Genomic DNA, 25,179 nt, shown 5'->3' with positions numbered 1-25,179 from the left:
TTGAGAGAGCAAGCAAATGCCACAGCTCCTCTCCTGCTGATGAGGCCAGTGAGCGGGAAGCAAGGGGGCTGGTGCCCTTCCAGACCTCATCCTAGTACAGTATGTAGCAAAGCTGGGGTATGTCAGGCTTAGGAGCTTCAAAGTGCTTTCTGATTATGATTTTAGACATTGTTAAGCATAGTTAATTTTTTAAAAAGCTTTTGGCAAATTTCCTCAAAAAGCTATCATGGGTTAAGATGCAAGGAATTTGCCTGGATTAATAATTGTTTAATAGACAGAAAACAAAGGGTAGGGCTAGGATTAGGTTTAAGGTTAACTTTTATAAGGAAAGGAAATTGTTAACGAAGTCACACATAGACCTCTCTAGATATTCCTGCAACTTCTGTTTTTCAGTATATTCATAAGGGCTTCTTGAAAGTGGTTGATTCATGAGGTTGCAAAGTTTGTTGTTGTTGCGGACCTACTGCCACAGGGTACATCTAGTGTGCATCCAAATCTTGAGTATTGGATGTGGACCTGGTAACCCACTTAAAAACATAGAAGAGAGCTTGCAAAGATACGCTTTACATCTCACTTTAGTGTCAGTCAAGATGGCAGCCATCACAGTGATACTGGACAGGTTTTAGTAACTATTTCAACAACTTTGGGTAAGGAGCAGGGTATTAATGAGAGCTGACACTTTTGTCCTTTTCTCCACAAACTCTGTGCTGGAAATCCTGATAAAACATGTGTTAAAACAGTTGAAATCCATCGAGTTCATGGGACTTCTAAGATTGTCACTTTCTTTTCTTTTAAGTGTTTTGTAATTTTTGCTGATTTTTCTGCAAGTCCATTTGATTATACTTAGTGAAGCCTTGATGCAGTGTGCTTGAATTGCTGTATCAGTGAGATTTGTCAAAATAAGTCACACATGAATTGTAGGCCATTATCTGTCATTAACTCATCTAGAATTTCATGGCAAACTAACTGCTATGTCTAATGTGTTTTCTCAATTGCTACTGGCTGTGTTGTCTTAGTACAGCAGAAAGTAGGTGATACAATCACGTGTAGATCCGATACATGGAAACCAGTTTGGGGAAAAAATGGATTTAGTTAATAATTATTTTTGTTATTTCAATTGCTTTATGGTCATTCAAATTAAAATTTATCATGTATTTTAGACTTTTTAGTTGCATACACTGCTCATGAAATTCCTGTCCATGCATAATATTATTATTATTACTACTACTAATAATAATATCAATAATGAAGCAAACAAACAAATCCCCACAAGAAATGCAAACTCTTTTATCAGAATATCTCTACTACAAAAAAAGATATTTTCAGGTTAATCAGTTGATGTTTATACTTTCCAAGATTTTGAAATCTGTTTCATGTTCACCTGGAACTGAGCTTTAAGAGTTATCTGCTGGCAGTTATGATTGCCCTAACCATTTACAGTTAGTTGACAACTGATGAACTCAACAGAAAAAAAGGTCTAGAAAATACAAACTCCTGTCATCACACTTCTCTAGGGAATACCGAGGACTGAGGTTAGATTTTCAAAGGGATTCATGCATCAAAACATGCAAGTAGACATCTAGTGAAATGGAGCCTGCCTATCCTACACATTGTCTGTAAACTCACCATCTTGTCTACCAGCAAAAAGGAACAGGAGAATCAAAACCATCAGAAATAGTTGCTGTTTCTCTTTCCTGTGGAGAATGGTGGTGCAGTGAACATCATGGCTATGTGTGTGTATGTAAGATGGAATCCTGCTTGGTTTGGAGAAGTCTCTGTACAAGGTACCTGCTCTTATTCAGCCTCTTCTGAAGGAGATCAAACTTGTCCTTCTTTTACTCTTTCAGTTGAGAATCATGCTTTTCACCATGCTGGTTTCCAACAGGATGAGGCCAGCTACTATCAAGAGCCATGGGTTCTCTCATAGTGTGTATTTGCATCTTAAGGTGCCAGAATACTTTTGAAAAATCTCTGCAGCTCCTTTTTATGGGGGTACTTGATCTTCTGCTGGTCTGTGCTTTGTGTGTGCTTCTCATTTCAGTTTGTCCGCTGATGCTTTCTTGGGAAGATAAGTTGTAGGCAGGTCTAAGATCTCTCTTCTCACCACCTTCTTCAGCGTTCAGAACCAGTGAAGACAGAATGTTCTCTATGAAAAGGCCATAGTTAGGCTGGCATGTCTCACTGTTTCTTGTTTCTTTTCGTTTCATCTCATGTCATCTCGTCTTATCATCTCACCTAATCATATAATTTTATTTCATTTCCTGGAGACTAGCTACTGCTTTGCACAATGTTTTCTATATCATGTCTTCCAATAATTAATGGAATGTTCTAATGAAAATCAATGGCAGCCTATAGAAACATTAATAAATATTTTTATGGCAAAAACAATTGCAGAGTTGCTCTTTTATGGCATAAAACAACTGAAACATTTATTTTCTTGGTCTGATTAATATTTTATTACCTTTTATCAGACTTGCCATCAAGCCTTAACCTGATTCTATAATATTTCTAGATTTAATATTATTTCTAGCCTCAAATGTCTTTTCTAGTTCTACATATTACTAGGAGTTTTAGATAGCTTTCCTCGTAGGCTTGTTTGAAGGGAGTATCTTTTTTAAGACTGAAAGGGATCGTGTCCTTTGTCCTCTAGTGCTATCTGGGGGATAGTACATGTTGTTATTGTTTCAGATGTAGTGCTGCTCTTTAATAATTTGCACATTTTGTGTGTGGATTTGGGTACTGAGTGGTATACTTTATGACTACATTCAGTTAAATATTGGAAGTTTATTGTGTGATCATATTTGTTTAGCTTAATGCAGATATGTTGCTTTATAAAGCAACAATTTAATAACACTTCTGGCAAAACTAATATAATTTGCTTTTGGATACCTCCAACAAGCAGTGGTTTCACTGATGAACTTGTCAGAATGAGTGGTAAAAGTCTATGTTCATTAACACAGGAAAATAAAAGCGTAATAAGATTGAAAAGGATAAGGAACAAGCAGACTGACATGAAAGGGTAACAGAATGAAAAATTTCAGGGGCTTGAATGACTTGTAAGGTGAAACATGATTAATTTCATCCAGAGGTTGTAAAAAAGCTGGTTGATCATTCTGCTCCTCACTGGTCACGGATTCCCAAAGAGAAAAAAAGATTAATCTTGTCGGCTAGCTGAGCAGGTGGACTGCGCTGTGATCCAACTCTGCACTTAATCTGTTATTTGTCAGAGAAGAGGTAAAGAATTGCAGAAATGGATGTAATATGAATCTGGGTTCAGTGTTGCATTATTAGGGCTAGATAGAAATTTTTAAAATTTGTTAGATTTTTAAAGGATTTTTTAAAATTTGGTTAAGAATTTTTCATATTTAGATTAACTTCAATTTTGTTCATTTTGAGAACCAGCTTCCTCCCTCTTTTTTCTTTCATTTTTCAGTGCCATTATTTTGGGGATGCTTTTTCAGAAAAAATGTATATATTGACCACATTTTTGACTTAGCCTAGTAGTTGTCATTCCTGTCAGGTGTCTCTGATGATATTACTCTAATGACCAAAGAGTGCATATGCTGAATGTTTACAGAATTATGGAAGTTTTCATCTTAGAGAAACCAGGCTTAAATCTGTTATATAAATGCATATTTTACAACTTTTAAACTTATCAGCACATTTCCTTAAGGATAATTGTATTGCATTTAAACATGACTCTCTCATAAAATGGTCCCTAAACCAAACTGCATAACTTTCTCTCTATCCCTCTATAAACAAAAGCACACTACATATGTGTGATGAAAATAAAATTGTAACCATAATTTGTAGACATTATTTTTTCTGTATATTTTGTTAATTTATTTACAGTATCCAGGTAAATTGACATTGATTTTCATTCTGGAACCTGAAATTGTAACTATTAATGTGAATATATTTGCATATCCAAGACATCAATGCCAGCTTTTGCTATTAAGATTAGGTAAAGTACATGTTGGCTACATTTTAACTATGAGTTCTTACAATAGTTTAAATATGTAAGTAAACAAGGCCCAGTATACATAGGCAGTGTAATTATTTTTTTAAAAGGTCATGGTGTAAGTCAGCTACAAATCACTTTTTTTTTCCATTGCCAGTTAAGTCTCGTTGCCACTATTTATATTATGAAAGTTCTATTTAAATATATTAAAAATGTTTTCAATTTTTTATTTCTGGATAATTCAGACTCCATTATTGACACTGTTTCCTGATTTATTTTTAGTTTATTTATTCAGAAAAGTCTTCTGAATCTAGGGAGACATAAAGTTGACAAAAAACTGCATGTTTTTCCAGCCCTCCTTCAATTGCCTGACACTTTGTCAAGAGTGTAAAATTATGTAGCACACAGTAAACTATGGATTAAACAAAATTCAATCATCCTGAAAGGGGCACTGTTTTGTTTTGGTTTTCTCCCATTATTTTCTTCTTTTTTTTTCCTCTTTCTGTCAATGTTTTGTTCTCTCTTGCTTTTAAGCAAAATTATGTGATTTATACACAGTGCTTTAACTTTGTATCCTGTCTCAATGAAATAATTCAACACATAGCTCTTTTTTATGGTGTTTTTATTTCAGCAAGTCATTTTTTTGCACAATAGATATTGTTTGGACACTTGAAAATTCAAATAAAAAAGCAGATTTTTTTTCTTTAGAGCAGTTTTTGGCCAACTTTTCTATTTAGAGCATGCTATTTGAAGAATGTTACCAAGCTGTATGTATTTTCTATATATCACATGCACTTGCTTGTGCAAACACAACCTTTTGCATGTTTCGCTTACAGTATTAATGCAACGTGTTACATGTCATGTAATTTATTTAGTTCTGAGCAGTTGGTAGTTTATGGCTGGGCTTCCACATTTGTGCACCTCATCCCAGTTTGAAAGAGGACAGATTCCCAGAACTCACAGAAGAGGAACGAACCACTGCTGAAATCTGTAATAAAGATAATCTCCCTGACAAAAGTCTAATCAAAAGAGGGAATGTCTCTGGAAAAGTCTAGAGATGGAGAGAGCAAGAGAAGCACAAGAAAAGCAACAGATGTGTTGTATAGCAGGGAAAATGCAGATTTGCACCTCCCACCCTGCCCCACCCCAATTATTTGAAAGAAAATTCCACATCTTATGTTCAGACTAAGAAGTCAGGAATTCAAAGACCGATCCTGTTCAAATTGCCATACAAAATGCAATGTAACAAGAAATCCAACAGTAGCCTCTTCCAGGTTCAGAAATATTAATGATTTTTTGATCCTGAAAAATGGTTCCATGAAAGAATTAATCTAATTTCAATACTAGTCTAAAGAAATGATGTAGACATCTTACGCAACATAAAATCAATTAAGAAAAGAACAACCAGCCAACCAGGGATGTTCAAAAGGTGAAACTAGAAATATCCATCCTGGAAGTAAGTTAATGTATTTTGGCTGTGACTGTGACTGTAATTGTCACTGTGACCAAGCACTGGGCAGTGACTGGTCCCTAGATTTTTTTTTTCATAGATTGTTATTGGCCATTTTTAAATAAAAATGGGTTCTTCTGAAGGATAAGCACATGTTCTTGGTCCCCATTAGAAGTAACTCTATCTGTGTCATTCAGAAGTCACTGTAGATTATCACAATGTCTCCTTATGGGAGTTATCCTTGTTAGAGAATAATATAAATGGTGAAGATAGAGGAAAATCTACTTAAACAGTTAACTGATAACTATAGCTCTTTAAATTGATGAGATGTGATATTTCAAAGGAACAGAGTTTAGATTGACATACAAGTGGTTGTAAAAATAATAACAACATGCTATGGTTAGTACAGCTTAAATTTGTCTGCTTGTCAAGTATGGTGAGGAAAGTCTGATTTACCATCAGATTCACAAGTACATGGTTAGATTTTAAACACCTTTCTTACCACCAAAGATATATCTACAATCTAGCATTAAACAATAACCACTGAGCTCTGTTGGTGTTTCAGCCATTTTAGGTACCTAATTTGGACAATGCATTCAAAGGCTAAGGTGCAGATTAACACAATTTAACTCAACCTCAGTGCAGCTATGCAACTTTTGAATTGCATGTACCTCACATCCAGCCATGTCAGGGTACAGGCAGCAGAAGTGCAGCCTGTACCCATCTGATGAGGCAGTCCACTTCTTCCATCCTTCTGACCACCCTAACTCAACTCTTTCAGTATCGCTCTAAAATAAAACGGATTTGGGCTGAATTTGCAAAGCCTTTTGTTTTGTTTTGTTTTTTGTTTTGTTTTGTTTTGTAAAACTAATCTTTCTTTCTCTGAGTTTTTTATTTTCCATGGTTTGTGTGAAGTGGGCTTTAAAACATGAGGCAGAAGTCTGAGAGCAATGATAACCAGGGATTTGAGACAGAGGAGAATTAGCAGCAGCTCCAGGTATCACTGGGTACGAAGGTCTCTGTCATTAAGGACCACAACTAAATAAACATGCTGGAATATGATCGCTTTATTGCTCTTTGCTCATTTTATGTCATTTTATTGCCTTACTAATGGTTGTAGGATTAGGTGTGTAAGGGAGTTCTGAAAATGTAGGACTGAAAGAGGTATATAAAAAAGTGTGTGCTTCCCATAGAGATTCCAACTTTTCCTCATCATGGATGATAGAGAGACTAATTTACCTTGCATAGATAAGCAAGAGTAGGGAGAGAGGCACAGAGGGACTTAAAGAACAGATCCATTTCCAGGCTTCGTTTTCCCTTTAGTACAGCTGATGATTTTTATGTGCCTTTATAGTGGCCCCAGTGGGAGAGGTTGTGTCATTACAAGTAGTGTTTTTTCCCTCCACAATTAGCCCAATTATGTTTCTGGTCCATGGTCCATGCATGGAAATATGCAGATAAGAATTAATTTTATATATATTTAACTATTAAATAAAACACTCTCTGATATTGCCAGAATCAATCTGGTATACTAGTGTAGCAGTATCACTTCTGAGGACTAAAAGTACTGATGGGCTAATAATTTTACTGCTTTTTATTTTGCATGCGCTGCACTTTATCAATAAAGAATGTAGTGCCTCAGCAGACCTACAATTTAGACTGTAAGAATCTCCGTTCTTGACTAAAGTCCTGTTGTATCTAAATACAGGGAGCTAGTTTCATCCCTGGTGTCTAGAAGTGATTTTCTCGTTTGTCATTTTCTTCCAAGGGAAAGAACGATGTATGACCTGTAAGGTTTCCAGCAAAGTACAAAGCAGAGCAAAGAATGCTGTCTGAGCCAAAGTCAGTGGATATTTTATTTTAATAAGGAAAACTAAAACTGACAGGCTCTTATTTGGATCTTAATAGCAGGGAATTTTATTTGGGATGCAGAAAAAAAAATGTCTTTCAGAATTTTATGAGTGTCCAGTGTACATATTGTTTGCATTTAAGAATTGCTCACAAACGTACAGACTACACATATATAAAAATGTATAGAATTTATAGGTATACATAAATATACATAAAACAAACAAAAAAAAATGGGGACTGTACAGCTAAAGCTTAGCATTTAAAAGTGCAAGTCACCCCAGAAAAGTTGGTGAGGCTGACTGCAAGAGGTGTAAAGTAGTTCTCAAGGTTACTACAAAATGTCCCTTTGTTTCCTTCATGCCTTCATCCTTCTTGAACCACCCCCCCTCCCCACACATATACTCAAGTTAAACTTATTTTTCTTTCAGGCTTTTCTACTACAAATCCTGTTTTATTATGTAGTTTACCCAATACCTAAACATTAAAGTCATCCAAAGAGCAGGGAATCTTTTATTCATATGCTTCTTTGTCAACAGTTCTGCAGTCTTAAAAACCATTTTGTCTCTTATTCCCCATATGTAATCCTTCCAGATAGTATTTCAAGACATTGTATAAAATCTATGCTTTTTTGTTCTACAAGTGGAAGAAAAGCTGGCATCAACGTTGTCTGATGACTTAAGCATTTTCCTGAAGTTTCTTTAATCTTCAGAAATGCCTTTGTACTTTGTGTGAAAGCACTGTATTCTCAGCCTTTATAATCCAAATAAGAATTTTTTTTAGGAGCATGGTTGGTTTGCATTGCAGGTAGCTTAGCATTTATTTTACTCTTATTGGCTGCAGATACTGCCTAGATGAGAGGATGGAAACACAGCCTAGGAAGTCACCCTTCCCTCATCTGTAAATGGAGAACTTAAACTTATGTACTCTGTTGTTTTATTAAATGTAAGTAACCTTTTGCTGCATGCTTCAGTAACCTACTTGCTTGTTAGAGACTGTATCATTGGCTGTCCTGTTTCAACATGCCACTCTCTCAGAAAATCATGACCATTTGGAGATGCAATTGTTGGAAAGATCACGTGTTCCGGTGGTAGGCTGGTGAAAGGTATGCACAACTCAAAGATTTTTGCCAAATTATATAATTATGTTGTTCGCCCATGACTGTGTGCTCATGACACATGTCACTCATGATTGTGAGGGGCAACTGCTCCCTCATCATGTGTTACTATTTTCTCCAGTTGTCCAGATTTTCCAGTATCCTTCTGGGAAAGATAGGTGATAATTTTTTTTCTACTGATTTAATTAGGCTTTGAACGATCAGATATTCTTCAATTCTGGGCCTTAATTATGCAACACTTGAAAAAATATTTTTCCCATCTCCACTTCCTTGAGTTAATTCTACCATGCCTGTTTCCCTGTATCCCCCAGTGAACTCCATGATTCTTGTTCTTTGCTACTCAGCAGCAACTCACGTGTTTTGGATTCAGTCCCACTTGGTTCATCAGGATGATTTTTTGCACATTTTCCCTGTTTAATTATATAACACTACTTTTGCTCAATTTGTTCAAACATCCTTTGGACTTGTTACAATTTGATTTTCTGTCAAAGATAGTTCCAAAGAAGAGAAAATGATGGGCAGAGGAAATGATGCTAGTGTATATCTTGTTTGCAATTCTAATAACAGCTTTGTGAATTTGAACACGTTAGTAAAGAGCACTTCACTCAAGTGCACATTACTGCGGAACTTGCTAAACATGCCTAAGAATAATGCTACTCCAATCTGAGCAAATTAGATGGGTAACTTCATTTGCAGTAGTTGTTAATTATGTATCAGCTGCAGTCACAGCATAATTCTGTTAATTGCTTATCACACTAAGGTTAACTTTCTGTCATTTATATTTGTTTAATTAATAATTAAAATAACACACATGATATTGTTAACTGACCACTTAAAAAAAGATACAAATGTCCAGCAACATAAGACTAGGAGAGCTCCAGAGTCACAAACTTGGCAGATGTCCCCAACCCACATAATACCTTTCATAAATTTCTCTCCATGTCTTAAAACCAGTTAGGTTCCTTGCCTCTACTACCTAAATGGAAGTTTGTTACAGTGCCATAACCCTGCCATGTTTAGAAGCTTTCCACTTGCCAGCCTAGAATTTATGCCTTTGTTCTTATGGCAGCACTGTTTTATTGTCTAAATAATTTCCCCACCACCACCACAATTCTTACCATGCATGATTTATTTGTAGAATAAACTCCCTCTCACTGTTAACTTCCCTGAGATGGGCAAACCAAGTCCTTTTAGTCTCTTTCTGTAAGATGTACATTCTCATGCTTTGAACATGGCTGGCAAGCCATTAGTGCTCCCTAATTCCAGCTGTAATGGTAGCTTTTAATGCCCTACTCGTGTAGATGGAGGCAACTGTCAGATGAATGACAGATAGCAGGAGGTGTGGAGTTCTGCTGGCTCTATGAAATCTGTCCAGAAGTGGTGGAAGCAACTGGTGGACTTCTTATTCTGGCTAAGTGAACAGATATAGCAGTATTTTAATTAAAACTGTTCAAGACAGCTAAGTCAATCTTTCCAAACCAAGTCCATCAGGGTAACTTTATTTATATGTGCATCTGAAAAATAGAGAATGCTGTAGTATTTTAGCCAGAGGAGGCTAGGAAAGTATTGTGATTAAATGGAGAATAAAAATTCAATTGAGAATTAGGAAACTGGGGCACACTTGGGGAACAATCGTCTATTGGGGGGAGAATTGGGACTAGAGAGAAGCTCTGCTGAGAAGAACCAAGGGGTCTTGGTAGACAGCAAGCAGAGCATGAGTCAGCAGTGTTCCAGGAGCAGAGGGCCAGTAGCATTCTGGATGTATTAGCGGGACTGAGAGAAGTGATTATTCCCCTTTACTCAGCACTTACTAGGTGGCATCTAAAACAGTGCATCCAGTTTTGCCTCCTCCCACCTCCACCCTGCCCCCATCTTCTGTTCAGGAAGGACATGGCAAAACTGGAGGAAATAAAGTGGAGGACCACCAAGATGGTCAGGGGCAGGAGCATCTGCTTGGTTGAGGAGAAGGTAATGGACCAGAGCTGTTTCATCCCAGAGATGAGATGGTTTTGGGAGAGGGGGTCTCATAATGGTCTCTGGTACCTCAAGGCAGTTTGTGAAAAGATGGACCCAGACTTTTCACTGTGGTGCAGGTGAGAGGACTGTGGATGTAAGTTGAAACAGGAGAATTTCAGACCGGATGTATAGAGAAAAATCTCCTCTCTGAAGACCAAGGAGGAACAGGTCCAGCAGAGGAACAGGATGCTCAGAGAGGTTGGGCAGTCTCCATCCATCAAGGTATTTCAAGATATGACTGAATAAAGCCCTTTGCAACTTGGTCTGACCTGCACTGAGGAGAAAATTGAACCAGATGATCTCCTGAGGTCCTTGAAATTAAGAATTAAGAATGCATTCAGGATTCCTCATGTCAGAGTGGTATTTCATATAGTTCCTCTTTTTGGACTCATAAAACTGATTACTGGGTGCCATACAAATACCCAGCTTTCTAGTTCACTTCTTTATCTCTTCTTTTTTGACTGAATTTTATATTCAGATCCCCTTCAAGAAATATCTTCAAGACAATAATTAAAAAACAAAACCAAAACAAAACAAACCAAAATATTTTTATTGTTATTCCTTCTCTTCAAAACAGTACAGCACAACAATCAGCTGCAATACTACCTCAGTCACTTTAATTGTCTTCAGTCTCAGAAGTTAACAAAGAACTTGGTGTCTTGTTTCACTTCTGAGTGTTCTTTTTGCTTTGCTTTCTTAGCAAATGAAAAATACAAGATAAAGTATTGCATAAAATAAAACTGCTTGCAACAAGGGTTGTGTCTTCATGCCTTTTCAGAATTCAGTGTTTCTGAAGAGTTTGGAATCCCAAAATGATTTTTTCTGCCACATTTCCTAGAAATAGTTTGATTTCAGAATTTGTCTGGTTTGGTTTGGTTTGTTGTTTTTGTTTGGTTGTTTTTGTTTTTTTTTTTTTTAACTGTTGCTTCCAAGACAACAGTAGACAACAGTGTTGTAGTTTTGTTTAATTTTATTTTTCCTACGAATGCTACACAGATCAAATTAGATAAGTCACATCCATCTTCAATTAGAAAATATTTATCATGTTTCCCATCCCTAACATTTATTACATATCCAAAAATTCATAAGAAAGAAGTTTCAGTATTTTAGTTGTACTTATTCAAAGGTCCAGGCAAGGCCAAGTATTAGCAAAAAGTTGCATTTTTATTAGACCAAGCAAGACATCCATTTCAAACAGTCAACACTGATATTCTCTTTGGTGCAATGATTGTGATGTTGCTGCTATGTATAACGGTCAGTCTGCTTCAACAGTACCTCCGTCTCTAGACCTGAAATAACTTAAAAAAGAAAATCCTGTTACCACTTTGTTTTCAAATGACTGATTTGTTGTATATGTAATAAAACCTTAACATAAATAATTAGGATACATGCACTAGTGGCCTTTTAATTACCCAAGTGAAGTCATCTTCCTTTCCTTGCACACCACCACTACTGAATCAGCCTTCTTGATTTCTACACAAATCTGTTTTGTGGTTCTTTCTGATTAGACATTATTTTCTACTGTGATTTTGCTTCTTTTTGGAAGTTGAAAGACTAACTTTTCACATGATGTTGCTTTTGCTGTCTTCACAAAACAGGTAGTGGGTATTGAAATAATAATGTGTTTTAAATGCTGATGTATTTTACAGAACTTATTGATCAAAAGTGGACTGTCACCTTAGATACTTTCTCATGTGTCTAATTAAAGCAATGTTATCAGGAAGATTAATCAGTTTTAGGTAGTGAGTGTTGCCAGGGCATTTAATCAGTGCACAGTACAGTTTACAGTTGCTTTTTCTCCTTAATCAGATGAAAAGATGTATACCTTCACCACATCATTGCAAAAAATCACCAAACCACAACTTTTGTGTGTCTGCTGAGATACCTTTAGCAGAATAGTTGTGATTTCTTCTTTTGTTCAACACAGAGTATAACTTTGATAAGGCAGCCTAAGTTCTACCTGTTCCTGTGGCTCTATCTGCAGTGTGGGAAAAGCACATCACAGTCCTGGCCCCAGGAGATGCACCTGAATAGTGTCCGAGAAAGGTGGGAAATGGTCCTGTTCCCTCCACATGTCTTCTATTTCTGATTCCTCAGTCCAGAGCAGGTATCAGCTGGGCCCTGAGCCTGTGTGTGAGTGCTCGGTGTACCTTCCAAAGGTAATTGTAGTGGTCCATTCTCCAGTGAGAGGGATTTTGGGTAGACATTCACAGACCAGGACTACAAGCAAGACCATCCAGGACAGCAGTCTTCTGTTTAGGTACAATAACTTAACACTTGCTTTTTCACTTCCTGATATAAGGAATGTTCTTCACCTAGTTTATTTTTTTTTATTATATTACATGTATCTCCATTTTTTTTTTTTTTAACACAGAAATACTTGGGTCTGACTCTGTTAATCCTCACTTGGTTTAACGCCCAGTATTTTATGATTACACACATGTTAAGCTGGGTGACCCTCTTCCTGAAGCTCAGGCCCTCTGAAGCATTTCTTAAGCTGGAACAAACATCCATTATGTAAACTAGGAGCATAACAATATTTGGAATTGTTTTAAAATTTGATAAAGGATGTTTTGTTCTGGCATTCACAACCTGTAACAGGTGGGGTATAGGATACACTTTCAGTTTTGAGAAGGTGCTCAGGTGGATAGTTCAGGAGGTAGGTCTCCATCTAGGGTCTCCATCTTCAGTTCTCTTCTCTGATTTTGGGGAGTCATTTGGGTAGATTCACCTCACTTAACTCTAGGTGTCTTTTGTATTTGTGTGAATGCTTTGGCTAGCCAGCCGGTGGGAAGAAATGGGTGATTTGAGAGGTGATTCAGCTCAACTTACTGTTAAAAGATAGGTTTAATCAATCTGTATAGAAGTGCCTGTTTCTGATCATTGTATACGAAGGGAGTTAGTTTGCATGCAGATGACTGTATTGTAGGCACGTGGACTCAAGCATCATAAACACTATCTTCAGTTGTCCTTTGCCTCAGTTCTCTGTTTATAAAAAAGAGGAATATAGTTTGGACCTCTCTCACAGATAAGGACATAATGTTATTGACTACAAGATTCTCAGATAAAACAATGGATCCTACCTACATGAATACATAAAAAAAAAAGGATATGGCCACATGAATATTGGTGATGTCCAGAAATCCCACCCAGACACAGCTGTTATCTAGAATATTTAAGGTAGAACTGATCAAGTAACCTGCATTATTTCAGCTACACATAAATTTTCAGATTGAATGTTGATGATTTGTGTTGTGTTTTTACTCATAACTGTACCTATGAATATTTTTCAGTTTCCTCTTTCTTGCTCCTAAGATAGAGATTAAATACAACTTTGCAGGTCTGTTTCTCTCATAGTTTCCATGTCTGTGAATTTTTTCCTGCTCAGCCTGATCAGTGTTAATTAATCAAAGAGGTGCAGCCCACCTTACTATTCTAATATTTATCATCAGCTTTTGAAAAGGGTTTTTACTGATTTTGAACTTATTAAAATCACTGTTAAAAATTATGGGAGCAGATTTATCTGTATTTCTTCGAATTCACAGTAGTTAATGTTTTATTTCTACCTGGGAGCACACCTACCATGTGCTAAAATTAAGAGATAACCACTGGCCAATGGCAGAACCAATCAGTATGTGTGCAGCAAAGAATAGACTGAAGCTCTTTCTGCAGAGCATTCTGTTTTATGTGCACTGAGATCTGAATTTACTGCACTTACAGTGCGGATGCCTCTGCCCATAAAGATATCAAGTGTCCAGAGCCTTCCTGATTCTTAGAACAGCCCTGATGATTGTATTTTCAAGGGCATGTTTGCTGAAACCAAGAATGATTTTGTTCTCGTAAGGAAAACAATGTAATAATTTTAATGTGAAATTTCTTGGTTTATGACCTAGTATAATGGTTTATTTGGCCCAGTTTAGGGTTTTTAGAAGGTCTGAATTGTTGGTTTCAATACACTTTGGAAGCTAGATTTTCAGGAGTACTCAATCCCATAATATATTTTGTTCTCAGAGGGAAAAGTATCCCTTTGAAAATCAGGGTATTTTACCTGCATGCCTCCCCAGGAGATAAGTTGTTCTGAAAATCTTTGTATTTATTTGATGCATAAAATTAAGTTATTTTGTTAAAGAGCTGATCCAAAATATCATTGAAACTGAATATATGCCTTTAAGCTTTCATATTGTTCCTTTATTTGGGTAGTACTTTGAATCGTCTGCCCCTCTACACTACCTTCAGTTTAAACTCCTAGTCTTTAACACACTCTGAACTTATTATTAATGTTTTTTTTTGTAACAATAAAAATGGGAGAAGTTGTCAAGCTAAGCATAACTATGCCAGTGTCTTGGAAGAGTTAAGCCAAATGTGTTGACACAACGTTCTTTCTGCAGGAATGTGATGAGTCGGTTTAGACTCTAGTTAAAAATTTTAATTTTAGACAGAGTAACTGAAAATAATGGGACTTGCCTGACTATTCAGTTATTTAATTAGCTTTTTATGTAGGACTAAGAGTTATATAGTCACTAGCATGGGCAGAAGTGTGCTGAGTTTGTTTTGAAACATTATGTAGAATATATAACTCATTCAGAAGGCAATAGGATATAAAAATCAGAAGACTTGCTGAGATTAATTCATCACACAGAAAAGAAAGACTCTAGGCAAGCTGAAAACAAACAAACAAACAAACCTTGTTTTGATACTGGCTAACCTTTTTTTGAACTCTTTTATTGTGTATGACAGAGGGTGTTTATCTGTGAAAAAAGTATACATAATTATATTGTATTTCTCAAGGTAGGTGGGAATAAATTACAAGTAAAATTTGTCTAACTGGCTATATAAAACATTATTTATGAGCAAGTTTGCATAAGAATCTGCCAGGGAGGCTCATTTAGAAATTCCTAGTCACGTGGGGATGACTGAATCCGAGTGTTAAGTTTTGCTTATCAATATCATGACGGTTTGACTTGATCTGAACTCTTGCCTCTTCTCATTTCATTCTGCTCTCTGGGACAAGTCTCTGATTAATTTTCCTGTGTGTATCAGAAAATAATAAGTTACCTGATCTAAGCAAATAATTAACAAGTAACTCCAGTCATTTAACTGTAACTCAGCAAATCTCACCACAAAACTCTATGCTACAAAAATCCTTTAAGCCCTCTAAACTGGCAACAATTGATGGCTATTGTGAGTTTTCAAGAATAAAATGAACTAAAGTATGCTCAGTTAAAATAGAAATATTTAATACTAAAATGTTCCTGATGTTAATTCAAATACCTAACAGTAAACCTTATCTTTTGCTATTTAAAAAGCAAAAGTATGCAATTTTTTATCCTTCCTCCCCATGAAAATGCACAATTTTTGAATGATGCCTGCTAGCTCCAGACAGGGTTAGCAAATTTACTCTTAATTTGGACACAAAGCAAGCACCGGATGGACTGAAGTGACAAAATACAGATTTACTGCTAGCTGATAGAGAGAATCTGCACATGGACAACACAATATCAATAATTACTAGGGTCAAGTATGTAGGAGTGAAAGCTTCCCCCATCAAATCAATTTTTGTAGGTGTACTTAATGATAATTGAGGCCGCAAATTCAGCTGTCACAAAGCCATCAAAAATAAATTCCTGTGTGTACGTATATACACATACTTATACACATATATATGCATATATAAGCCAAGATTTTAAATCTGCATAACATTTGATATCCGTTTTATACTGAGAATTACAGAATTACTGAGGAATCTGGGAAGTTTCAGGTGTCTTGCATTTTCTGTTCTCCCCCAGAAATTTAGAATAGTTGTGTAAGATAATGAAGGTTCGACTCAATGGTCTTAAAGGTCTTTTCCAACCTAAATGATTCTATGATTCTGTGAGTCTGATTCTATGATTCTACAGAGGTTGCAAAGTCTACTATGGACAGCCTCCTGGAAAAGTTTGATAAAGGAATATAACTACTTCATGTCTTTAGTTTTTACCTCCTAACGCCTGTACTGGGCATATTGTGTTCTGACTGTCATCAGGCTTGCACTTCACCCCTACCTGTCCTTTTACATCTTCCCTTAGAAATGTACGGCTTTACCAGGCAGCAGCATGGCCTTGACTGTTCCATCACCCAGACACACTGCTCTCTGTCAGCACCGTTGCAAAGCTACCAGTTGACATTTCATGGTAACCTATACACAGTGGCCCCTACATGACCTTTTGGCTATGAGATGGATTTTCTGAACTATTTTCTGCTCTTCAGAAGTGGCATTACTTGGTGGTAGGCTACCTAAAACCCATATGCTAAGTTGAAGGATGGAATATCTCAGAAGAGAGTTTTTAAGTATTCACTGCTGATATATAATTATTATAGGTGTAATTCAGTTCTCCTTAGTTGAAGAAATTAACTGCAAATAAGAATAATAAAGAAGTGAAATAATGGCAATCCTGGTAGGTAATCAAGGGCAGGAGAGTGTAGCAGCAGGACCACCATACACATGTGCACTACTGTTTTCACTAAACCATTGACACAAAGTAGCACAAGGCATCTGGAAAATAAGGAATATATTACCTTGATAATTTTGGTCTGTGAAGACTGATGGTTTAAACAATGTAATAATCATCCTCGAAACACACCTTTCTGTTAAACTGAGAGTGCAACTAAGCATTCGTGAACAGGAATGTGTCTTGTATTTTCTTAGATGTTACCCAAGGCACACACTGATATTCTGTAAACTGATGTATGTGAGCATGTCTAAGTGATGAATAAAATCAGATAACCAGACAGTTTTGTTTACTTTGACTTCAAGTAGTGGATGTAACATCTTCCCTTTGCACCATTATATTACTGTTGCTGTGCTAGTAGTAGTGCTATCTCCTCAATGACAATGTGATATATAAAGTGAATAAATCATTTATCCTTTTAGAATGAATTGCAGATAATATTTGGAATAAGGAGAGAGGATCCTAAAGTGGGCTATCTCCTCAGCCATTGTAAATTATCTTCAAAATTATCCTGCAGCAAATATTCTTCAGGCTCAAAATATTTTAGAGCTTTCATATTCATTTGATATTTCCCCTCAAGTGCAGTCAGGGCAAAGAACCTAGTGGAGGCAAGATTAAAATTGTAAATTGCACTTCATAGCATTTGGAGTGTTAAATCTCCAACTCAGCTTTGAAACTTTGATGTAGACTAGTCATTGATATCTTCATAACTATTTTGGCAATATTTACAGCTTGCAAAATATGCTAAATAGGGTTGGTCTGTAGTGTCTGACAAGTTAGAAGCCAGGCACATTCTTTGTTTTCTGTGTTTATTCATATTCATGGCTGTTGAAGTTGCAGCTGGTTGTTTTGCAAGACAGATACTTTATGAAGCCAAAAGCATAAAGACAATTCAGAGCTTATAGTAATGGTCTGTTCCCTGGTACACCAAAATGAAAAACAACAACTACAACAAACCCCCTAAAACCCCAAAAACAAAACAACAAAAACCCCTCATCATAATGTGTTAAAGAAAGCTATGTATTTTTTGGTGTATGGTACAGTGGAGCCAAACATAATGAATCACCAATTCAAATGAAAAAAGAGGCAGATTCAATATGTGCAAGAATCTCATTTTTATAGAATGCCTGGGGTGGTCTAAGTGTCTGAAAATGTGTGTAATGGAAACAGACTTAGCCTAGATTTCCCGCAAAGATTTTTACTTCTGTTTCACCTGGCATGATTTGTTGCAGCTAATCTTACCACCTGGCCTAATAAGTGTGTCGTGAAAACCTGCTATTCCATTCTGATACTGGCTTTGCTTTTCTAGTGTTTTATCTAACCACTATATTTTTAGGAAAAAGACAAAAGGAAGATGCAAACTGAAAAGGCAGAGAAGCATCTAAGTTCCATAAATTTACTCGGTAAAGCTGATAGTTGGTGTTGGATTTGAGAAGTGCGTATGAGATGATGCCTTTGACTATCTTATTGGAAGCAGTTGGGCTGTGCATTTACTCATTTACTCTTATGATTCACTAATTTTCTGAAAAATCCTTTAACATTAACCAGCTCAAAGGCAACTTTGTCCCTTTTTGGCTCTGAACATGGTGGGTTTTGGTTCGTTTCTTGTTTGGTTTTTTGGTGGTTGTTTTTTTTTTTTTGGAGCGGGGAGCATGACAATGTTAAGAGACTTGCTGTAATGTTTTAGAGTTGTAGAGGACTGTAGACATACTTTCATCAAGATATTTAGGTCTTAAGCACAAAAGGCTATTTATTTTCCAAAAAATCTAAGAAGATTGCTAATGCATGTTTAGATTTTATCACTCATTTTTAGATCTGATTCAAGTCTAACATTTTTATTTAAAAAAAAAAAGCCAGCGATCTCTATCAGATAAAGTAATGCTGCAGTGTTACAAATCTTTTCATGTCAAACATCACAATTTTCTATGTTTTAGAATACAAGCAAACATTTCCCAGTGATTACTCATGGGTCACTTATGAAATTGTTGGGGGTGGGTGGCAGCAGAGCTCATGTGACGGTGACTGGCAGTGTTCTCCCTGGTGCTGAGGGTGTGTTGCAGGAGTGGGACACTCTATCTCTGGTATGGGTGTGTGTCTTTGTAAGCCAAATACAAGATTCCCCGCTGGTGTGCGGAAATTTGCACACTACTTCCTGTGTGGGAAGCTTTTGGCAAATAAGTTCTCTAACTTGGAAATCTTTGGCCAAGTTTACTACAGTAAGGTGATGTTCTAGCTCAGCTCACGTGATTTCATCAGGTTTTGTTAATATAGAATCCTGGTGTACCCTGTCTCACGTGTGTGTTAGGAAATGGGAGGGGAGAGATTTAAAACTGTGTGCTTTATCAATGTACTTCATAAATATGCCAACTTATTGAAAAAAATAGGATGCCTTCCAAGTATGTCCACCACGACTCTCTATACTTGCAAAACAAGTGTGAAGTAACTGTGAAGATGTATTCCTTACCCGAACACGTGGGAAACAAACAAACAAAAAAACCCCAACAAACTACAGCCTTTAAATAAAGACTTTATTAAAGGGAACTACAATTCTTCCTAAGCTGAAATAATAAAAGGACATATTGTTACTTACTAAAAAAAAAAAAAAAAAAAAAGGAAGAAAATCAGAACTATTTCCAGTTGTAGCTTGAGATTCGCTTTTGTTTTCAGAAAGGTTTTTATGGAAATAACCTTGATTTTATTAGCTTGTGTTTTATTTTATACCACAATCAGAAAGAATGATGACATTTAATATGGAGAGCTGAAAAATTAACAGAGTTAATAGTCTTAAAGATAAGATAGGAATGCTTTCTGTATGTGATTGTGAGGTCATCAGATTTAAAGAAAAAAAACAACAAAAAAACACATGAACAAAACCATTATTGTGTAGTTTTCTCTTTCTTCACAATTACTGCAAAATTTATTTCCTACTCAATCTCAGAGTATTATATATCTGAAAGGAGTGTTTCAAATTTTGACTAATTATAAAATTCTAAAACTTCTTACCTATGGCTAATAGCTCTTTGCAGTGGGTGACTTGACTTAATATTTAAAAGAACATATACTACAATCTGCAAGGTCATTCAGAATCCGGAAAATAGTGCAGGTGTCCAATATGGAAAGAAATCTACTGTGTGGGGTTCTGAATACTAGTGAACAGTATAAAGCTTGGATTGACATGGGACCAAAAGCTGTTCATCACTGGCTTCTTTCCTTAACTGCTCTGATTCCCAGACTGCATTCTGATCCGCCTAAGATCGAAAGCAAACATATTAATATTTTACAGTAGTCATTTAGTATACATTGATTGTTCATGATTTACTTCATGATGCCAAAAAGTCCCCAGAAAGCAGATTTTTATGAATGAAAGATTTGACTGTAAGAAGTTTCCTTAGCAAAACATGAAAAAAATAGTATAAAGAACGGCTTTCTTATGGTGTACATTTTTCCATATTAAAAAATCAATTGAAATGAGTTTTTATATGACAGAAGTATGAAGGGTCAATTCATTCCCTCTCTTTAGTAGTCACTGAGGGGCTTGTTTTGGCAGCACTGAAGAAATTCTGCTAGCAGTGGTATGAATAGCAGGATTTGATCATGTCATACACGCTATCTTCCATCTTACATTCATTCCCTTATTTTAAAGTTGCTCATATGCCAGAGTGTTTAGGGGACTGAAGTTTAGAAATAAAATTCGGCTAGTCTTACATATGTTTGTATTTGTGCAGCATACAATTTTGGTATGACAAAAAAGCCAGATATTATTTATAGAAAATCCTATCAATTTATGCACTAAGGAACAAAAGATAGTTCATGCTAACATGTAAGGTTTTATATATTATTTTAAATAGCATATTTAATGCAATGAATCATTTGTCTCTTAACAAGCTTCGTAGCAAACACTATGCAAATAGTTGTAGCTAATACAAAAAAATCTACTACTGAAGAAACTTTTCAAAATGAACCATCAGAAAATAGGAAATGATTCCATCTTGTGATGAAACTACTGTTATTTCCTAAACATCAATCTTAATTTACGAAGATAGTATCCTTCTTTAAGAAAAATTTAAAAAATATTAGCTGTGTTGACAGTGAAAGTCTGAGCACTTACAGTACTGTGAAGTGAGAGTGAGTAGAACTTTTTCCATTATTATAGGCAAAAAGTATTCTAACATTTCAGTCATAAACTTAAATATCTTATAATTTTTGCGTGTATTATTTGTCTTCTGTAGTGCATAGGAAGTATTTGTAGTTATAATCGTCATTAATAAATGAAGGCTTTGCGGGTTTGCTCTTTTTAAAGTAGTAACTTTTGCAGGTTTTTGATATCTCATTGAATATAACAATGGATGAGTTGTTTAAAGGAAAAGGAATAGCAGTAGTTTGAAAAGGGAAACCCCTGTGGAGTCCTTCCAAAATCTGCAGAGAATTTCTGTAACAAGTAACACAATCGTAAATACTCTTCATTTTGGGGATAGCTTGGTGATTGGTGCTTCTACAAGAATTCTAGTTAGGCCACTGGACTCCACCGAAGCCAGGAGGAGAATTAGCCCAATACTGTATCTGTGTGTTCACAAGGTGACAGGATGATTTCCGCCTCTCAGGCAGCCCTGGGTATTTGGAAATCAGAAGAATGAATTTTGGAATGCTTTTTTTCTGGGTCTTTTCCTGTAAATTTTCTTTTTTTTTTTTTTTCAGTAGCTTGTCTGTCATCTTTTTTTTTTTTTTAATCAACGAGTTTTTTATGGTCCGATTTTTAGCTACTTCTACTGAACAGCAACTGCAGGCACTCTTTCCATTCAAATAAGAATTTCAATTTGCTCTTAGTTAAATGTGAACTGGGTGGTTTTGCTGTATATTTAATGTAACTGTTGGTCAGCAGTGTAAAGGGCAGTGTTGTATAGAGAATTTTTTGACAAGCAATAACATCTGAAATTCCGCTACCAGCATTTAAAAACACCTGATTAGCAAGAGAAATTCAGCTGTCTTTTGCACAGAGTCAAGGAGGGTTTCAACTGGGTTTGTATGTGCCATGTGTACCAACTGATGAGCAGTGGACCTATCCAGAGGTTCTTCTTTTCAGAGAAGGCGAATGATTTTTCTTCCCTGAGTGTCTGAATGATGCTTGAAAAAATAACAAAAAACCAAAAACACGCTGCCATCACATCTTGTATGAAGAAGAGTTGGAGCAGGAAGCCCACCTTCTGAGAGTGTGTGAGGTCCACTGCCTAGAGCCATTGCAGCAGCACAGTGTGTGATGAAGTGGATCTATAAACTGGCCTTTCTTGCTGCACAGCTTGTGTTGCTTGAGCCCTTGGTTAAGCTCATTGCTCGTGTTAAAGAACGCTAACAGTTGTAATAATTGGAGGTTTTTCAGCTGTCTTTTAAAATATTATGGATGTTTTGGGTATAAAGATAGCCCATGATTGTATCACATTTCCTTGTTGTTCTGAAAAAATGACATATGAACCTACAGTCTCTTTGCACAGAACAACTGGAGTGGTTTGTTTAGGACCATTTATACCACCCGATGTGTAGCTGGGCATAGGAGACGGGAAGCTTCCTGCAGGTCCTTGGGTTCACTCAAGAACTGAAACCAGTACAACTCCTGATAAGATTAGTCCATCAAGCATTCCAAGTTTATCAGAAGGGTTGCCCTGTACCATAAAAACCCAACCAACCAACCAAAAAGAAAACCCAGGTAGAATATAGCATGCAGAAGCAGTTTTCCAGCTCCTCCCATTGCAGCACGTAAGTGACACAGTTAGTTATAGTTAACTCTGGATTATCAATCTCTGTGAAACAGAATGGGAAGGTTGGACATTTGAGCAGCTTTTTTCACTGGTTTTGCATTCAATGATGAGGCTCTCAGAACCAATGCTAGACATGGACATGGCAAACTACAGTGAAGTTTTAGATCCAACATATACAGCACTGGAGTTTGAAACTATGCAGATTCTGTATAATGGCAATGGTGAGTTAACAGAAAAAGTGAAGCTTAGTAATGCTATAAAGTGTTAGTTAAATGTTTTATTAATGGAGCACTGGGGGGGATTGTTTTCAAACTACAAATCTGATCTTTTACACTTCATCACAAACTCTAAGTTAATAACATTATAATTCTTTAACATTAAAGAAAATAAAAGAGAGGTTGTATGTAATAAAGTAACTGAACTGTACTGTCACCAGTCAGTTAATCAAAGGAAGAAAATGGTGTATTCAGCAGTTGTTTTATTTACTGTAAGACAAATGAATAACTAGTATTGACAGTTCGGATGTCAAAGTATATTTCCTATATAACATTCAGAAGGACAGGACAAAATTATCCAGTAGCTTGTGGAAAAAAAAAAAAAAAGCTACTGTTTCTTGATGCCTAGTTTATAATTGCTGGTCTGATGATTGATTGATTTATTTAAATGTTAATTTAGTCTTTCTAGGTAAGTGTATATATGAACATTTTTGAAAAAATCACTTTGGCTTGCTAGAGGCTAATGTTTAGCTGAGAAAAACTATTTTTGTTTGCTTGGTGTAACACTTTAACTTTAGGTGTAATTTCTAATGCAATGAATTTTTAATAAATAGTATGGATAAGTTATGCTTGAAATAGGAAGCACACCGTTTCATTCTGGCATCAAGTGCTGACCAAAGGAAAAAAAAAAAAGAAATATCAGTCTGCTAAAGTGAAGAAAAGTGTAAGGCAAATTAAACTACTCTAAAATGGCTTTCCAAATGATCTAATGTTCCTAAAAATTGGTTTATTGTATCATAAAATAGAATTCATAGACATATTTGATATGTATTTTTAAAAGGCAGAACAAATATTTAGTGATTTGCAGGAAAAATACTTAGCACCTGCATTTCTACTTATTCCTGTCATTTAGAATCTAAGTTAGTTTTTATTGTTGGGTTTGAAGTTTTATCTGTATTTCTGACGTTACTTTACAGCAAGCTGAGTAAACAGGAAGGTAGATTTGGTTGTTGGTTGAGGAAGGAAAAATAGAGCTTTATGCCCAAAGTGATTTTGGAGCTATCACAATGATTATGTAACTTTTAGATTATTTATCTGCTTTCTGTTCTAATATGGGTGATTTCATTGGTCATCTGTTTTGTTTTTTTTTTTTGCTGAATAGCACCCTGTCAGATCTGTTAATGTTACATATAATGGAAAAGCAGATTAGGGAGGTTATGCTGTGTTGCATTATGTGTTGGTGATATATCTATTTAAATTATTCACTATAAGAGTTTGAAAATTATTAGTTATTAGGTGTAGCCTTTTTGTGTTTAGAGTTTGCTTTGAGTTTAACCTAAGTGTTTTCTTATAGAATTTATAGAAACATTGTCTTGTAGCTACAGTGCTAGTCTGGAACAGAAAGCTGCCTCTTATGAACCTTCCTATGTGTCTTTTCTAGCTGTCTAAATTAATGAGAATAATTCAGAGAAGATTCACAAACCGCATCCAGGCAGATCATGCAGTTCTGTTGAAATCAAATAATTTGCAAAATCAGGTCAATTTCCCAGACGTTTTGTTTCAGAACAATACCAAGGAAAATAAGCATATACTTTTATATATATATAATTTATATTTTTATGAAATATTTCATCATTAAATTTGAATATTGCATTTAAAATTTTTCTGCTGTATCATTTTGATGCAAAATTACCAGACTCCAAAAGAAAGATTTTACGTTTTTCTACCTAAAGTAATTCTGTAACCCATTTTTAAAAATAATCTTCCAGTTATGACAAACGCAATTTTAAAATAAAACCTTTACGGAACTGAATTCTTACCTTTAAGATTTCATTTTTATTTAATCAATTTTTAATGTAATTCATATCAATTCTGTGTCTGTAAAGCAAAATAAAAATGTTACTGCTCTCTTTGTCTAAAGAATTCTGTTTAAACTCAAAGCTCTTCAGGACACAATGAAAATTTTATAATATATTTGTGTAATACTTTTCAGTTGGATTTAGTACAATATGAATATGTATCAATATTAACAGTTTTAGTTTTTGACCTATCCCCTGTTCATGAACTCATGTACTTGACTTTTGACTGTATGTTTGACTAACTAATTAACATGGCGCTCTTTTCCTGACTGAACAACTACAAATGTTTAGGGCAATTGCAAACAGTTTTCCTTTTGTAAATCCAGAGGCATAACATAAACCTTCCTTCCTTCCTATTTTGCCATTATTTCTTTGCACGTCTGTTAAAAATTGTTATTCAAGGAAGAATAAATATGTCTGCGTTGATTTCAGGTGAATTTCTTCAGTATTATTTGTCATATTTGATGACTAATTG

At 35.7% G+C, this 25,179-nt stretch overlaps 1 protein-coding gene across 2 annotated transcripts in view; it reads left to right on the top strand.

Annotated features, from left to right (window-relative positions):
* HNF4G (hepatocyte nuclear factor 4 gamma) overlaps nucleotides 1-25,179 on the top strand; it is a 62,157-nt gene that overhangs the window by 18,103 nt on the left and 18,875 nt on the right. Inside the window, exon 1 of one of the 2 annotated variants that reach the window (XM_065831394.2) lies at nucleotides 22,668-22,851. The exons of the other annotated variant lie outside the window; for it this stretch is intronic. Within the exon in view, the coding sequence (XP_065687466.1) occupies nucleotides 22,734-22,851 (118 nt within the window). The 5' untranslated portion in view covers nucleotides 22,668-22,733. Of the gene's footprint in view, nucleotides 1-22,667; nucleotides 22,852-25,179 lie in introns of those variants that run through there. 2 annotated transcript variants of the gene reach the window in all.

The sequence above is a fragment of the Patagioenas fasciata genome, chromosome 2 (assembly GCF_037038585.1).
Source record: "Patagioenas fasciata isolate bPatFas1 chromosome 2, bPatFas1.hap1, whole genome shotgun sequence".
Lineage (NCBI taxonomy): Eukaryota > Metazoa > Chordata > Aves > Columbiformes > Columbidae > Patagioenas > Patagioenas fasciata.
This window is presented reverse-complemented; position numbering and strand designations above follow the sequence as displayed.